The sequence below is a fragment of the Heterodontus francisci genome, chromosome 18, assembly GCF_036365525.1.
Source record: "Heterodontus francisci isolate sHetFra1 chromosome 18, sHetFra1.hap1, whole genome shotgun sequence".
NCBI lineage: Eukaryota > Metazoa > Chordata > Chondrichthyes > Heterodontiformes > Heterodontidae > Heterodontus > Heterodontus francisci.
The window spans coordinates 67,711,958-67,730,792 of record NC_090388.1 but is presented as its reverse complement, the minus strand read 5'-3'; the positions used below and the strand labels follow the sequence as shown (position 1 = coordinate 67,730,792).

General features: G+C 42.8%; 1 protein-coding gene across 1 annotated transcript in view; it reads left to right on the top strand.

Annotated features, from left to right (window-relative positions):
• Window positions 1-18,835, top strand: part of LOC137379356 (metabotropic glutamate receptor 8-like) — a 390,831-nt gene that overhangs the window by 226,476 nt on the left and 145,520 nt on the right. The window contains exons 3-5 of the mRNA XM_068050062.1: window positions 8,647-8,782; window positions 9,376-9,530; window positions 9,983-10,120. Of these exons, the coding sequence (XP_067906163.1) occupies window positions 8,647-8,782; window positions 9,376-9,530; window positions 9,983-10,120 (429 nt within the window). The remainder of the gene's footprint in view (window positions 1-8,646; window positions 8,783-9,375; window positions 9,531-9,982; window positions 10,121-18,835) is intronic.

Sequence of the window (18,835 nt, the reverse complement as noted above, 5' to 3'; positions counted from 1 at the left end):
TTAGCATGGAACTGAAGATAACAACTTTATACTTGCTAAGGGGCCCCAGTGTTTAAAATGTTAAGAGTTTGCCAGGGTAGATGCAGAGAAACTATTTCCTCAAATGGGGAAATCAAGAATGAAGCAGCATAGACTTAAAATTAGAGCTGGCCCATTTAGCAGGGAAATCAGATGTACTTTGTCACGCAAAGTGTAGTAGAAATCAGAATTCTGTCCCCTGAAAGGTGGTGGTACGGAGGGATAAATGGAGTTTTCAAGACTGAGATTGATATATACCTCTTAGGTAAGGGTATCAAGGGATACAGAGCTAAGGTGGGTAAAGTTGGGGTCAAGCCCGCCTCCGCCGGACCTGGGGAGCCAGGCTGGGATTTTTTGCTCCCCAGGCCCTTAATTGGTCTTGGGCGGGACTTCCACCTCCTTGAGGCAGGAAGTCCTGTCTAATGGAGCTACCAGCCAATCAGTGGGCCAGCAGCTCTTGGTCCCAGCAATGGCCACTACTGGACTACACCCAGCCATCAGAGGCAACGGGAAGGATGGCCCCAGCACTCGGGTAAGTTTTTAGGGCCTTGTTGGGGACAATTGGCCGGGCCCTGGCAAGGCAAGCGGAGTCGATTGTGGGGGCGGCGCTCCATGGGGCACAGGAGGCCCCCCCTCCCCCAGCTTGCAGTAAGGCTGCCTGGTTTTACCGAGTGGGGGTCTTGGGGCCTTCGCTGTCTGTCCGGCGAGGGTAAAATACCTGTTAATTGTCCACTTAAGGGCCTCGATTGGCCTGGGGTGTGCGAACCACTTCCCTCGCTGCCACCCTGTGTAAAATTGCACTGGGGGTGGGAGGGGGTCACCCCCCCACACCTCCCACTCAATTTTACAACCCTCCCCACCACCCCCCCCCCACCCCCACGACCCACCACCAGCCAGCTCACTGCAGGGGCTGTAAAATTCCAGCCCAGGTCTTCACTTATGGGAGAACAATGAAGGATGCTTTATTTACATTTATGAGTATAGGTGGTAATGGTAAAACTGACTGCTTGCCATAAACTGCATTGTTTCTGAAGCAAAAGATCCTATGGCTGGAACAAATTTATAAAAGTATGACTGTCTCATCATTTTTGTTGATCTGTTGTTTGGTTTCTTGAAAGCATAGTGCTGAATACAGGGCAATTGTACAATCTCCCTCTTTCTTTCTGATCATCATTAAAGTTTTACTTTGCACAAACCAGAAGTAGCGAGCAAAGAAAGTTAAGCCAATGGTGGTATTGATACATCAGCATGAAATGTGACAAGTAAAATTGAATTACTCTCATTTGATACACCAACTCTCTTTGAAAACTGCTCTGTACAAAATAATAGCCTCAGCTTTCCACCAACTCCTTGTTTGGGATGCGAGGCAAGATTTCCATTTTGCCCTGAGATTCCCCCTGATCCTGGCTGCCTTTCTGGAGACGCCCTCCAACGGGGACTCAAGCCAGTTTGCAGGTGGGGACCTTGGGTTTGCCACCGTGGGAGAAGGATGTGCCCAGTGAGCTCCCTGTTGCAATTTTTTTCCTTCCAAATGAGCTAATTTTATTTAGAAGGCATGTAAATAGTAGCACTCTGAAAATTGGACACTGGCTCCTGTCTGCTTTTTAATTATTGCACTTGGAGAGTGTGATCTGATTCAAGGAGTTTGACCTTGACTGCTGGCAGACTAGTGCTTTTCATTTCTTCTCTGCATGTGATACTCCTGCTGTGTTATTGTGTCAGCACACAGGACGTCAAAGGCATTGATCAAAAGCATCTGAATTGTCTTTTGATGTACTGGAGGTCAGACAATACAAAATGTACATTTACTGTCTGAGATAGTTGTCTCTTGCTACAGTCAAGGGAGTTCAAGGATCTTTGCTGCTTTTTAGCCTGTCATCTGTACCCAAACACAACCTGCAATTGATGCTGATGCGACTACTATTGTACTGCATATTTATCTTTCCCTGTGTTCAGTTCTTAAATAGATGAAGGTTTCATTTGCAGAGGGAGGCCTGATGTGGCTGTCTTGTCCAGGTAGGGGGGATTGGGAAAAAATTGGAGGAGAGATTTGTCACAGGGCTGGAATTATGTGCTTCTTGCTGCCTGGCATAGAGTGATATCAAAGGAGATCTGGTAGTCTATCGTCTGGTGCTATCTACGGATAGTACACAGGCCAAGGAGACCTAGTAAGATGATGAGGACAACATTCCTGCATTTATTGAGTGCCTGTAGCATGGAAAATGTCCCACAGAGGCAGTTGAGACATTGGATGAGCTAAAAATTGATAAAGAGAAGATATTAGATAGGCTGTCTATACTTAGAGTTGGTAAGTCACCAGGACCGGATGAGGTGCATCCAACGATACTGAGGGAAGTAAGGGTAGAAATTCAGAGGCACCGGTCTTAATCTTCCAATCCTCTTTAGATATTGGGGTGGTGCCAGAGGACTGTTCAAAAAAAGATGCAAGGATAAGCCGAGCAACTACAGGCCAGTCAGTTTAATTTCAGTGGTAGTGAAACTTTTCGAAACGATAATTTGGGACAAAACTAATAGTCATTTGGACAAATGCTGATGAATTAAGGAAGGCCAGCATGGATTTGTTATGGGCAAATTGTGTTTAACTAATTTGTTTGAGTTTTTTGATGAGGTCACAGAGAGGGTTGATGAGGGTGATACAGTTGATGTGATGTACGTGGACTTCCAAAAGGCATTTGATAAAGTGCAACATAGCAGGCTTCTTAGCAATGTTAGAGCCCATGGAATAAAAGGGACAATAGCAGCATGGACATTAAATTGGTTGAGTGATAGGAAACAAAGAGTAGCTGTGAACGGTTGTTTTTTGGACTGGAAGAAGATATATAGTGGGGGTCCCCAGGGGTTGATATTAGGACCCCTGCTTGTCTCGGTATATATTAATGACTTAGACTTGGGTGTACAGAGCACAATTTCAAAATTTGCAAATGACGTAAAACGTGGAAATATTGTGAACTGTGAGGAGGATAGTGATAAACTTAAAGAGGACAGAAGAAAGGCTGGTGGAATGGGTAGACAAGTGGCAGATGAAATTTAATGCAGAAAAGTGTGAAGTGATTCCATTGGTCGGAAGAATGAGGACAGTCAATATAAAATAAAGGGTACATTTCGAAAGGGGGTGCAAGAGCAGAGGGACCTGGGGGTGTATGTGCACAGATCATTGAAGGCTGCAGGGCAGGTTGAGGAAGTGGTTAGTAAAGCATACGGGGTCTTGGGCTTTACAAATAGGGGCATAGAGTACAAAAGCAAGGGGGTTATGATGAACCTGTATAAAACACTGGTTCACCCTCAACTGGAGTATTGTGTCCCGTTCTGCCCACCGCACTTTAGGAAACATATGAAGGCATTAGAGAGGGTGCAGAAAAGATTCACAAGAATAGTTCCAGGAATGAGAAACTTAGTTACGTGGATAGGTTGGAGAAGCTGGAGCTGTTCTCCTTGGTGAAGAGAAGATTAGGAGGAGATTTGATAGAGGCGCTCAACATCATGAGGGATCTGAACAGAGTAGATAGGGAGAAACTGTTTCGATTGGCAGAAGGGATCAGAACCAAAGGAAACTGATTTAAGGTAATTGGCAAAAGGAGCAACAGCGGCATGAGGAAAAACCTTTTTACACAACGAGTGGTTAGGATCTGGAATGCACTGCCTAAGAGTGTGGTGGAGGCAAATTCAACTGAGGCATTCAAAAGAGAATTGAATAATTATCTGTAGTGAAAGAATTTGCAGGGTTATGGGGAAAAGGCAGGAGAGTGGGACTAGGTGAGTTGCTCTTGCAGAGAGCCAGCACAGACACAACGGGCTGAGAGGTCTTCTTCTGTATTGTAACCATTCTAAGATTTTATGGATTCCAGTCCAAAAATGATCTATTAGGAGGGGTGACCAAAAGCTTGTTCAAAGGGGTGAATTTTAAGGAAGCTCCAAGCTGGACAGAGAGGTGCAGAGGAGGGAGCAGCACAGACAGCCCAGACAGTTGAAAGCAGAGTAGCCAATGGTGAAGCAAAGTGAGGAGGGATACACAGGAGTCTGGAATCAGGGAAGCGGGACATGATTATAAAAACAGAGGCCATGGGGGATTTAAACAAAATCATGAGAATTTTAAATTGGTGGCATTGGGCACCTGAGAGCCCGTATGCGGGTGATGGGCGAACAAGTTTATAGGATACAGACATCAAAGTTTTGGATAAGATGTAGATTATAGAAAGTAGAGGATGGTGGGAGGGTGGGGGGGGAGGCGGTGGGGGGTGGGGGTGGTCACCGGCCAGAAATGCCTTTGAATAATTAAATCTGGAGGTGACAAAAGCATGGATAAGGGATTTGGTGGCAGATGGGCTGAAGCAGGGGCAGAGCCAGATGATGATATGGTGAAAGTAGGTGGTCTTTATGACTGAGAGGATGTGAGGTTGAAAGCTCAGCTCAAGGTCGATTGGGATGGCTTGGTTGTGAAAAATATGGGTTAACCTGAGGCAAAGGCCTTGAGGGGAATGGAGTCGGTGGAGAAGGTACTGAGCTTGGGGCTTTGGTCATCCCAGTAGAAAGATTTCTTCTCGCCTCAAAATAACATTTGTCTATCGTACCCAAGCAATATTTTTAAAGCATGTTGTTCCATCCTGCTACTTAATATCTTCAGATATCTCTCGATTTTCAGCAAAAATGGCTGTTTGATTTGTTTCTCTGGGGATTTCACTTGTCTTCCACCAAAGCTATCGCGGAATATTGGGCGAATCTTCAAGAAAATTCGACCTTAGTCTATTTGAGCTACTTATTAAAGAAACAAGTAAACAGGCAGCAAACTGATTGGTAACTTAAAGAACCGGAACAGATTAATGGCGACAACACAAAAGCAAAATACTGCAGATGCTGGAAATCAGAAATAAAAACAGAAAATCCCATAAATACTCCACAGGTCAGGCAGCATCTGTCGAGGGAAAAAAAGAGCTAACGTTTCAAGTAGATGACCTTTCATCAGATTAGTGGCCAGATTGTTGCAGGAGGAATATTTGGTGTGAATAAGATGAAAAGAATGGCAGTTCCTCTTCCACCCCCAAAAATTGTAAAAGCTCACTTGGCAGTCTGGCTGAGATGAAAATAATCATAAGCTATTCATTATTGAGGCTGAAATCCATAACAGCCATTGCGATGCCAATGTAATCTTGTGTTGTAAACACCAAACCTTATAATCAATGTTTATTTAATTGAATCTGCAATCTGTCAATGGAAAGATTGGGTATTTGGTTTATTATAGCACTGGCCTTTCATCTCCAAAACATAGTTCAGATGGAGCCAAGTAAAATTTAATTATCGAGAGTTGCCAAATGATTGCAAATTGAGTTTTGAATCAGTATATAAATCCATAATATAAAAAGTACTCTCGCATTTGACCCTGATTGTACAATCATTGCAAGGAAAGTTGTAAAGAAAGAAGCATATGAAGCTTGGAAAAGACACACTGATACAGTGGGGATTGCTTTTATTCACGTCTTCTAGTGATGTGAAGACCACATCATGACTGTACCCTAAATTTACTGTTAATTTTAAGGAGGCAGAGTAGCTGTAGTTCTGCTGGTAGGACTTTCGCTTCGGTGTCAGAAGGTTGTGGGTTCTGCAGAGATTTGAACACATTATCCATGTTGACATTCTAGTGCAGTAGTGAAGAGTGTTTCACTGTCGGATGAGATGTTAAACCAAAGCCCCATCTGCTCTCTCAGCTGAAATTAAAAGATGCCATATCACTATTTTTAAGATAGGCAGGGGAATTCTCCCTCTTGTCTTGCCTAGTATCTATTCCTCAGCTAATACCTGTTACGACCACATGGTGTGACGTGGGTGGTTCCCACTGTTCAACTCCCCACCTGACCGCAGCAAGTGTATTTGTATTAGAGTTTAGCCCCTTGGTGTTTTATTTTTCAAATAACCAGAGAGCGACAGGTTTTCTTGTATGTTTTAAAAGCGGAAAGTCAATTATTTATTGTTCAATACGCTTTATCCTGAAATTGTCACAACTGCATCCACACATGCATTTGCTCACGCACACAAGAAGGAACAGATAGAGAAGGGAAAGAGAAAGGTGGTTTTTAGTGGGCGGGGTGGGGGGCGGTGCGGGTGGTGGGGTGACGGTTACAATAAACTGTTGAATTCTCTTGAGACTCAAATTCTACGTGGTTGCAGGCCTGGAATGATTATAGATTTCTCTCTTGATTGAAGGTTCTGTGGTGGGTCACTTCCAGCTCTCTCTGCTTTATAATGTGGATGTCAGATATTTCAGCAGGGCATGTGCTTTCTGGGTTGCTGGAATGCCAGCTGTTACAAGTATCTTCACCTTCTGGGTCAGTCTCTCTCTCTCTCTCTCTCTCTGGCTGTCTTCTTTGAAGGGTAAAACTGTGCCACTTCTCACCTCCTGTTAGGAGACACTCTGGTTTCTCCCCCATGGTGATCGCTCAATGACCTAGGACATGGCTGCTTCACGCATCCTTTGTTTCAGAAGAAGACATTCAATTCTGGAATGTTTTTAAGATAGGTGTAAGATGGGTTTCATTAACACCTATTTGGCTTTGAAGATTTGCCCTTTGTATTTGTCAGACTGTTTGAATACACAAAAGACTAATCCCCTTTTTCTTCACTGGCCATTTTGGACCATTGTTCACTTTTTAAAATAAAGGTTCATTTTGTTTTAAAGACAAAGTCTGTTTTTTCATAACTCTTCAGAGTTAATGTGTGAATGTTGTATCATGGCACTTCTGGTGTGCATGACATACCTAAAAACTGATTATCTGACCAGTAACACATTGTTGCTTGTGAGCTATTGCTGTAAAAAAAATGGCAGTCATGTTTTTTACATTACAAGAGTGACCACACTTCAAAAATACGTCATTGGCTGTAAAGCACCTTGGGATGACCTGAGGCTGTGAAAGACACTATATAAATGCAAGTTTTTTTTTCATTTTTTTTTTACTGAGTTCGCAACCTTTGCCATGTCAACACAAAAAAACAGGAACAGGATAAGGAAGGGTGGATTGACCCAGGTGTGCTGGCATGCATATCCTTGCACTGACTTAGAGAGCTGTATCAGTAGAGGCCTGGCAGCAGGTTATCCATGTAGTCTGGGAAGTGGTGTGAAGTGAGACCAGAGTCCTGGGCAGCTGAAATGCCACACTCATGCAGTCAGGGTGTTATTCTTAATTGAAGCTGAAACACAGTTTGGATATTGCATTCTGACCCAGTAATACTGCTGTTAGGACATGTTCCTGGCCTTATTTCTCCCTTGAGTAGAAGTTGATAAGGTACACAGTTTTGAAGAACTTTGTTTATTTTGAGTTATCTTAGATGGGTGAAGCTCTCACTCTGTGACCCTCTCTGCAATATTGGGGATCTAAGGTGGAGAGTATTACATGTAACACTCCTATGTAATATGCTTTGAGGGATAATGATCCATTCTCAGGCTGCATGTGCCTTCTTTGGCCTGAAGTAATTCCTGTTCCATGTCTACATGGAGTGCAAGCAGGTTGCAGCCCCGACTCGGTTATTTGAAGGGTCTGCTCCTCAAATTTAGGTTTATGCTTCTGATCTTTAGCCCCGGTGTTGAAGGGGTGGGTTTAAAAAGAGGGCTCGCATTTATATAGCTCCTTTCATGACCAGTGGACATCTGAAAGCACTTTACAGTCAATGAAGTACTTTTGAATTATAGTCACTGTTGTAATGTCAGAAACGTGGCAGCCAATTTTGCACACAGTAAACTCCCATAAGCAGTAATGTGATAATCACCAGATAATCTGTCTTTGTGATGTTGTTTAAGGGATAAATATTATCCAGGACTCGATAACTCCCCTGCTGTTCTCCGAAATTGAGCTGTGGGATCTCTTACATCTGCCTGAGAGGGCCAACGGGGCCTCAGTTTAACATCTCATGCGAAAGCCAGCACCTCTGACAGTGCAGCACTCTGTACTGGAGTATCAGCCTTGAATTTTTGCTCAAGTTCTAGAATCGAACTTGAACCCATGACATTCTGACTCTGAGACAAGAGTGCTACCAACTGAGCCACGTCTGACTCAGGTTGCACCATTGAGGATCTAAGGTAGAAGTATGGGCAAGTTGGAGGACCTCCTCGTGGGTCATCTCCTGGGCCTAGGCAAAGCGACAGTTTACAGGCTAAGGATGGGCGGGGCCCATGGGGGAGGATGGTCACTCTGGTTGTCTGCCTGTTCTCTGTGAAATAGTCCATGCCTGGATGGTCTTGGAGAGGGTGCATGCTGTGTTCACTGGTACACTTGAGACCTGTGGACCCAGCAGGTTATAGATTTTCTCTTCGACTATAATGATCATTATAGTTATTTATATGTCACAGCTTTGGTTTTGGTTTTGTTGCTGATTTGAAGCATCTTAGTTTAATTGGACTCTTTGGTTGCTTTGTGATATTACTGGTGCCCTTAAAGGGGCATTTGCTGTGCTGATTTTCATTGGTGACACTAGGAAGCTCAGTGTCACCCTTATTAGTCCAATAAAATAGGCCCATGTAGGTTAGAGGGCACAAAGTTCCAACAACATGTTAATACATGTGATCAACTATTGCAGCTGCTTTTGACTGTTTAGATAATAACGTGGCAATGTTCCTTTTCTTAGGTAGGGTTTGCATTGCACAATCGCTGAAAATTCCTCGAGAGCCAAAACCAGGAGAATTTGACAAAATCATCAAACGCTTGCTGGAAACCCCCAATGCTCGTGGAATAATTATATTTGCAAATGAAGATGATATCAGGTGTGCATTACTTTTTTTTTTGCATTGAAACCATATTGACTGTTCAGTTCAGGTGCCCTAGAAACCAAAGTGCTAATCCAATTGATGCCAATTTCTATTTTGATAAAGAGACGGCTAAGGATTTCAGCCAGAGTTCAGATCACAGAAATATTGCAAATGAATAAAGCTGTTCAAAAAATGATTTGTAATCGCTGTGAATTCCTCTGAGGTGTGTAGGGAGTTCTAGTGCAATTACACTTCAGGCTGCAGCCTTGATCCCTTGGGAAATAGAGCTGGTTTTTCAAAGCCTGCAAATGCAATAGATCAGAAACTAACCGCCGAGGTGGGAGAAAGTGACAAAGTGAACACGACAGATGGAATGATTTATATCAGATTAGATGACCATTTCCTATGACACAAATGCAGTCTTCAAAAAAGGTGTCTTTGCTGTTTTTTTATGTATTGGGTTGTCAAAATGATTGGTTAAATGGGTTGCACTTTTGTCCTTTTAATGTTGGGGGGAGGAGTGACTGAGCCGAACGATTTCTATTATTTCCAAGCACAAGCTGGAGTATCATGCTTCATCCTGCCTGCCTACTCCCTTTTTTCCACAGCCGTTTAATGGAGGCCGCTAAAAGATCCAATCAGACAAAACACTTCCTCTGGGTCGGCTCCGACAGCTGGGGTTCAAAAGTTGCACCAGTACACCAGCAAGAAGAGGTCGCTGAAGGGGCTGTCACCATCCTCCCCAAGAGAGCCTCAATTGAAGGTAGGATCACCTAAGACACTAGTTCCTAACAGAACTACCTTCAGCACTTATTTTCCTGTATTCTGATTGAAATTCATGACTTGAGACCAGGCTCAGCAGAAAGTGCCAAACTCTGTAATATTTCCCCCAAGAGGTGAAAAGATCAGTGTTGAGGGGAATTGGCTGCAGACCACATTAATTTATTTACACTGCAGACTGTCAAATCTCAGGACAGTAGTGATACATTTTTCTGTATTTTCTTATCCAAGTTAGCTGCACTGTCGAAGTTGTAAATTTTAATACCTTTTTTTTGAAAAAAAATCTATCAAGTAAAAAAACCCCAGAAGGGAAAGAAGTGACAGTGTTGCGAACACCATCATTTTATTGACTTACATCACACATTCTAGATGGTTCAGAAAGTTTCATATGCTGCCCACTATTTGACATAGCTGACCATTTTGTTTTTTTCGTAGGCTTTGATAGATACTTCAGAAGCCGTACGCTGGAGAACAACAGAAGGAATGTCTGGTTTGCAGAGTTCTGGGAGGAGAACTTCAACTGCAAATTAAGCTGGCATGGGAAAAGAAATAGCAAGGTCAAGAAATGCACAGGTAATTAAGTGCATTTATTGGAATAAAATTTGTTTGGCACAACAAGCTGTTTCCACTGATATAGCAAAAGCAAAATACTGTGGATGCTGGAAATCTGAAATAAACACAGAAAATACTGGAAATACTCAATAGGTCAGGCAGCATCTGTGGAGAAAGAAACAGAGTTAACATTTCAGGTCGATGATCTTCCATCAGAACTAGGAAAAGTTCTAAATCTAATAGTTTGAAGTCGGTCAAATGGGGGAGGGTGCAAAAAGAACAAAAGGGAAGCTCTGTGATAGGGTGGAAGATGGGAGACATTAAATAACAAAAGAGTCAGTGGGGCAGAGCCAAAGGGAGTAATAATGGGACAAGTAAAAAGACAAAATGTGTCCAGAGGCAGTGTGAATGGCAGAATAATGTCGAATGCAAAAACAAGAGAAAAACAAGATTAAGACTGAAACATGCAAAGAAATGAAAACAAAGTGGGAGTAGACATTACTGTCTGAAATTGTTGAACTCAATGTTGAGTCCAGAAGGCTGTAAAGTGCTTAATCGAAAGATGAGGTGCTGTTGCTCAAGCTTACGTTGAGCTTCATTGGAACACTGCAGTAGGCCAAAGACAAAGATTTCAGCCTGAGAGCAAGGTAGAGAATTAAAATGACAGAACCACCAGAAGCTTGGGGTCATGCTTTCCAACAGAACTGAATGTTTCACAAAGTGGTCACCCAATCTATGCTTGGTCTCCCCATGTCCACTTGTCCCATTACTATTCCTTTTGGCTCTACCCCACCAACTCTTTTGGCATTTAATCACTCCTGTCTTCTGCCCTATCACACACCTCCCTTTTTTTACTTTTTCCACACTCCCCCATTTGATTACTTAAGACCTATCACATTTCTAACTTTTCCCAGTTCTGACGAAACGTCATCGACCTGAAACGTTAACTCTTTTTCTCTCTCTATAGATGCTGCCAGATCTGCTATTTCCAGCATTTTCTGTCTTCATTCCACTGATTTAGGTCTTGCTGTTGGTATAAAGTATTATCAACTAATGGCAATGATGTGATATTGACTAGTAATTTCAAGGTTACTGTGTTTGCATGGTTCCTGCCAGTTGCCGATCTGACATGAAATTGCTGCACTTTGTCTCGAGACTCTTTGAGGGGTTAGGAGTTGAGCCAGGCTTAATATACAAGGATATAGTGTTCAGAAAAGATAGAGAAGGGAAAAAGGGGATGTCCTTGAGGGGGTAAGGACAGAATCCATTTGGTTAGAGTTGAGAAGCAAAAAGGGTATGATTAAGCTACTAGGGGTATTCTAAAGGCCTCCAAATAGTAAGAAAGAGATAGAGGAGCAAATCTGCAGGGAAATCACAGAAATGTGCAAGAACTATAGAGTGGTGATACAGGGGGACTTTAGTTACCCAACTATCAATTGGGATAATTTTAGAGTAAAGGAAAAGGAGGGGGAGGAATTTCTGGATTGTGTTCAGGAGAACTTCCTTGATCAGTATGTTCTTAGCCAACTAGAAAGGGGGCATTGCTGGATCTTCTGCTGGGAAATGAAGTGGGCCAAGTGGACTAAGTGTCTGTGGGGGAGCACTTGGGTAAGAGTGATCATCCTACCATTAAGTTTAGACTTGTAATGCAGAAAAGTAAGGAACAATATAAGGTAGAATGACTAGATTGGAAGCGGGCTAATTTCAATGCGATGAGAAGGGATCTAACGAGGGATCTAAGAATGTGTGCTTACCTGCATTGAACTGTACCTGTCAACTCTCTGCCCATTTACCTAGACCATCCAGATCCCATTGGATGATTGCGCATTAGTTGGCATTATTGGCTATTGCCTGGAATTTAGTATAATTCTTAACTTAGATACCTTGACAATATTCTGTTCTCTAAGTTATTTATAAAAATTAAAAACACCAGGAGCCCCAAAACAGACTCCTTTTAGGCCTTCACTGGAAACTGGTTTCCACTCTGAACAGAAAGCATTAAATCTTTTGTTGATGATGAAGGAGTGTCCATTAACTAAAGTGGAAACAAATTTAGATATGAAAATGGGCTTTTGCTGCAATCGGTATGAAGCTATTATCTAACACAGATTAATATACAAAGAAATGAGCCATTGTTGTACAGCTTTAATATCTAAATTGTTTAGTTTGCTGGCGTTAAAAGCTTTTACAGTTTCAACCTTTCAGGCTTTAGTTTGGAGCAAGTGTCCATCACCTTAACCATAGAGATCTCTCAGCAGCACTTAATATATAGGAACTAGAATAGATGGGTTTATAATGGTCAATAAAATGAAAAGATGAACCTAATGGTCCAGATTTTGTCTGGTTAATGATCTGCAAAAAGGTTAAAAGCAATTTTAAAAACATGAGCACTTTTTAACTTGGAGGTGATAGCCTTTTGTATTTTCAGTAAAAAATCACGTGCCAATTGAAAGAACGTTGCTAAAGGATGTGCATGATAAAGTGGAGAGGGTTCGCTTATAGATTCATCGAATGATCCAGCATAGATGGCCCATCATGTCCAATTCTTTGGTACAGATATACAATTAGTCCTACTTTTCCTGTTCCTTCCCTATCCTGTAAAAAATTTCCCTTCAAGTATTTGTCCAATTCCCTTTTAAGAGTTAATATTTAATCCACTTAAACCCCCCCCTTTCAGACAGCGACACCATGCCCCCCACCCACTGTAGAACAATGTGAAGAGACATGAGCATCAAGTTTGTTTTCCTATGTCGCCTCTGGTTCTTTTGCCAATCACCTTAAATCTGTGTCCTCTGGTTACTGACTCTTCTGCCACTGGAAATAGTTTGTCTTTATTTATTTTATCAAAACCCTTCAAGATTTTGAGCACCCTCTCTGCTCTAAGGAGAACAACTCCAGCTTCTCCATTCTTTCTATATATCTGAAGTCCCTCATCCCTGATACTATTCTCGTAAATCTCTCAAGGCCTTGGCATCCTTCCTATAGTATGATGCGCTGAATTGAAAACAGTACTCCAGCTGGGGCCTAACCAGTTTTATAAGGGTTTAGTTGAACTTCCTTGGTTTTATAGACTGTGCCTATATTAATAAAGGCAAGGATCCCATATGCTTTTTTACCAGCCTTCTCAACTTGTCCTGCCGCCTTTAAAGATTGTGTAGGTACACCCCAGGTCTTTGTTCCTGAAACCCCTTTAAAATTGTACCATTCAGTTTATATTGCACGAGTTGATTATTGGAACAAATGACCTATAGCCCAGTATTTATAATATTGACAATTGGATATTAAAAAAGGGATTTGTCTTCTGGCTGGCTGAACATGAGGACCAGCCATCCTATGCCCGCAGTGGGAGGCCTGGTTCATTTTGGGGCCAGGCCTAATTGACATACATCCAGCAATCTGCATACTCTAGACAGGCAGTTTGCAGATTGCAATTGTTGTGACCATTTTGATTTTAACTCCACCATGTCGCATTTATGCCAGTTGGAGAGAGTTAAAATCTACCCTTAAATCTTTTGTATAAGCTGCTTCCTGCCAGAAGTGTAAAATAACAAAAACAATTGGAAATACTATTGCTGTCACCAGTAATCTGCTATATCTCACTCTGAACACCAAACTTAGAGCATCATCCAAGCCAACCCGTTTGCGCATCCAACTCTCTCATTCAGCAAAAGAGAATTTCTGTCAAAATGCCAGCCACAATTATCCGTACATGAACGAGGGTGATAGAATAGTCTCCAATGCACCATTCTGTTGCTTTTCCCAGTTAACCTATATTGTTATTTACTAATGCACAGATTCAAATTTCAACACCATTTTAACCTGCACTTGGCAGATCATAAAATAGGTCAAGTATGCCATTGGTAGAGACATACTCAAGTTTCTTGTGTTGTTTCTCCTAGAATTTCCACGAGTTTTGTTTTACAAACACCCAAGAATAATTAACATTGATTCCAGGAACTTGTTTGATGTTTGGCTAAGATTGAAAGAACAGAATAGGAGAGATGTTGTAAACTATCGAGCTGTGGAGGCTAAATCAGAGTGACAGGTAATTGTTACTTGGCTAAGGTAATAGCAACAGCTAAACCTTTAGGCCATGTTGCATGGGTTGATAGGATGCTGCCAGCTCAATGGGACATTCTGGATTTTGGGGAAAGAAAGGAGAGCTTGCTCCAGTAATTATAACCATCGGAGAAAATCCACAAAACAGCAGACACTGTCTCTGTTGTCATACAGACTTTAATCAACATGATTTTTGCTTCCTTGGCTGGAGGAATTTTAACTGCAGAAAGTGAGCGGGTTTGCCGGTGGGCGGGTGGTTAAAAGGAGCCAAAGTGCCGGCGCGTTGGAAGGCCAGCAGCAACCTGCCGACTTCAGCCTTTAACCTGAGAGTGATCTGAAGTATACAGGAAACCCCTGTGGGATAGGCAGGTTTACAATTGTAATGTGTAACGTGCTCATTAAGAGCTGTTTTAACTCTCAAGAGTAGAGCTTTAACTGTGGGTGCATGGTTTCCCAAACTTGGGGAAGTTTAGCAGGGAAATCAAGGTGAGAGTGCAACGGAATTTGACGGGGCTAAATAAGTGATAGGCAAGATATGCTTTAAGTACTGAGAGCTCACACCTGCTTCTTTGCCTAGGTGAAAGGCTTTTGCTCACAGTGCTTGTTCTGAGCTTTGGAGGTGATTTCTAATTCTTTGGAGGCCATTTCTACTATTTTGCAGTTTATTGCCTTTGACTTACACTTCCCAGCTGTCAACTATAGGATCAGCATGGGAGCCGCTTATGTAGCTTTACCTTGGACCTCAGGTGAGGAACAAGAGGAGCAGCAGCACCAGGGACGTACCAGCAACCTTTTCCTCAACGACCTGCCACACCACAGAAGAGAGGGAAGGAGCACAGAGGTCCAGCTTGCAGGGGACAATATCCCCAACAAAGGATTTACAGGCAGAGGATAATCTTTTTGGACATGATTGAGGCACTGCTGCTCAGGAGACTCAGAGTTTCCTTTCAGGTGGTCGCAGGCATTTGCAGCCTTCTGGAAGAAGACCTTGAGAATGGCAGTCAATGTTGTGTGATCGCCTTTAAGAGTGATGTCCCTTTAAGATCTTAGTATGTCAATCTGTAACTGAAACACCAAGAGGCAAGTCCTATAAATAGATAGCTCTGCACTGTATATACTTGTTAGCTGTTAATAAACCTGTTTGAGATCTTCAAGCAACTGAATTCTACACATCTCATTTATGTTGCATCAGACAACATAAAAAGTTTCTCATTGCAGTCAAAGTCACCACAGACCTTGATTTATTTACCTCTGGCTCCTTCCAGTGATCTGAGAGTGATATTTGTAGGAGTTCACAATCTGCTTCCCACAAGTGTATCTCACAGGTGACCGCTGCTATGTTTGCCAGAGTGGGGACTTATGCACACCTCTCAACTGATGAAGCCAGTCAAAATGAATGGGTGCTTGTCTTTACTGCTCTGGCTGGCTTCCCACAGGTCCAGGGAATCATCGACTGCACACATGGCAACCATGGTACACACAGATCACCCAGCAGTCTTTATTAACAGATAGGACCTACACTCCCACCAATGTTAGTCTGTGTGCAACCACAAAGAGATCATTGCGCATGTCTGTGCAAGATTCCCAGGGAGCTGCCATGAAGCTTTCATCCTGTGCCAGTTAAGCCTCTGTCAGATATTCACACTTCAAAGTAGAGTTAGCTGATGGCTCTTTGGAAACAAGGGCTACCATCTGAAGATGCGTCTGGTGCCACTGGTGAGGAGCCCAGCCAATGATGGTCAGGAGAGGTATAATAGAAGCCACCCGACCATCAGAGCTGTGATAGAGCAAGAAATCGGGATGCTGAAGACACACTTCAGGTGCTTCAACAGATCTGGGCGTGCCCTTCAGTATGCACCAGCCAGGATGAGTGTGGGAAATGGAATGTGTTGAGTAGATGGCTGGACAGTATTTGTGGAGGATCACATTGAGGGACAGGTATGACATTGCATTAAGATGAGCGTGAGTGTCAGTGGTGGATGTTCAGATGAGGATGCGAGGATGTGCCTCAACGGAGAGGGATGCAAGTTTTGTAGGTATGAGGAGTGATGTGCAGGGCAAGACTTGGGAAGGCGGAATGAGGGGGTTTGGTGTAAGCTGCTCATCAGGATATTCTTGTCACACACCTTTCCAGGCTTGATCAGACTCTTCCAGCACAGCATCAAGAATCATGGCACCACGTTCCTGCTGCTGACCTCCTTAGTGATTTCCAACCATGCCTGTTTGTTTTCAGAGGCAGGCTTCTTCCTCCTGTCAGCAGGGAACAGAATCTCTCTGTGGGGTCTTACAACCTGCAGCATTATATCTAGAGAGACATCGATGAAGCCTGGTGCTGCCTTGCTATGTTGTGCTTCCATTGCTGCAGGTTCTGTCTCCGTCTAAAGACCTCTACAATGCTACAGGTCTCATCCTAGCAGGGTCACTTTGAATAGTTAAGCTGAAATAGACTGATGTGGGTTGTCTTCATGCCTGCTTGCTCTAATTGGTTGAAAATCTGGAAGTCAGATGCAGATGCAATGGCTGAGTTAAAAAGTCACTGACAAACGAGCTGCTGAAACTTCCGGGTTCTCTACGTGCTGCCGGCCTCCCCCACTTGGAGCGGGTCAGAAAGTTAAAACCCAGCCACTTGTGTGTATTTCAGGGTTCTAGTGATCTGTGTGGGGCAGGCGATAAGGTCACATTATCAATCAGTTAATTTGCACTCTTGTCCTTCCACTAGCCATGATGCAATATAGATACAGGTGAGGAAGGTTATTCACCTCATCTTTGTTCAGCAGTTGAGAAATGCCTCGCAGCCCCCTCATCACAGCATCTAAATGATACCAGATGATTTGGAATAAAAACAAAAAGTACTTGAAATACTCAGCAGGTCTTGTGGCATCTGTGGAGAGAGAAACAGATCTAACGTTTCAGGTCGATGAGTCATCAGAACCAGATGATTTGGCCTTGGCTAATCCACGTGATAATTCATCCCATTCCACATGTTGATCACTGTTTGTATGAAGAAATTCCAGATCTCAGTCAGAAATTTTCCTTTCACCAGTTTTGAGCTCAGATGCTTTGTCCCAGTGTTGCAGTTTAATTAGAAGTACAGTTCAAGATTTCTCTCTTTCATCACTAAATAAAATCCTTCCTCACATGCCTCTCTTCATGGATGAAAAACTCAAGGTTCTCGGTTTTCCCCTGTAAATCAGCTCTGCTGGTGGGGATCAGCATCATGGCTCTCCTCTAACCATGCAAATTCTCCAATTGACAAAACTGCTTCTAGCCAAAGAGTTTTAGTTATCTTGAAGCGATAAGCAACTGTAAATTCTCCTGTGGCTGATAGGGATAAATAACTTGAGATAACTGTATGCTGCACTCTTGAGGACTTTCAAATGTACTCTACAACTTGATTAATCTAATTGACATGATTGTGACAGCAAATTGAGACGATAATCACCAACTATATTATTTTATCCACATCGATGAAGTTCATTACTTTAGAATCAGTCGTAGAATCAAAGAAATTTATGTCACAGAAGGAGGCCATTCAGCCCATCATGTCTGTGCAGGCCAAAAAGAGCTATCCAGCCTAATCCCACTTTCCAGATGTTGGACTGTAGCCTCGTAAATTACGATAGACACTTCAAGTGCATATCCAAGTACTTCTTTAAATGTGATCAGGGTTTCTGTTTCCACCAACCTTTCAGGCAGTGAGTTCCAAAACCCCACCACCTTCATGATGAAATACCTCCTCCTCAACTCCCTTCTAATCCTTCTGCCAATTATTTTAAATCTATGCTCCCTGGTTATTGACCTCTCTGCTAAGGGAAATAGGTCCGTGCTCTCCACTCTCTCTGGGTCCTCATTATTTTATAAACTTCAATTCAATCTCCCCTCAGTCTCCTCTGTTCCAAAGAAAACAATCTGAGCCTTTTCAATCATTCCTCATAGCTAAGATTTTCCATTCCAGGCAACATCCAATAAATTGCCTCTGCACTGTCTCGAGTGCAATTAAATCCTTCCTGTAATGTGGTGACCAGAACTGTACACAGTACTCTATAGCTGTGGCCTAACTAGTGTTTTATACAATTCTACCATAACCCCCCTTTCATATTCTGTGCAATAAAAGAAAGTATCCAGTGTGTCTTCTTATCTACCTTATCTACTTATCCTGCTACCTTCAGGGATCTGTGGACATGCACTCCAAGGTCCCTTTGTTTCTCGACAAATCTCAGTATCCTACCATTTATTGTGTATTCCCTTGCCTTGTTTGCCCTCCCCAAATGCATTACCTCATCTCATACTTCTCCCGATTGAATTCCATTTGTCACATTTCTGCCCACCTGACCAGTCCATTGATATTTTCCTGTAGTCTACAACTTAATTATGATGGCTACATTTAAGTCTAAATCATTGGTATATAGCATGAAAAGCAAGGGACCCAGTACTGAGCCATGCGCATCCTCCCTGAAAACAGCCTTCCAGTCACAAAAACATCCTTTTTTTAATCCTTTACTTCCTGCCCCTGAACCAATTTTGTATCCAACTTGCGAATTTCCCTTGAATTCCACGGGCTTTTACTTTCTGACCCGGTTTGCCACGTGGAACATTGTCAAAAGCCTTGCTACAATCCATGTAGACTGCATCAAACGTGCTACCCTCAACGGCCCTCCTGTTACCTTCTCAAAAAAT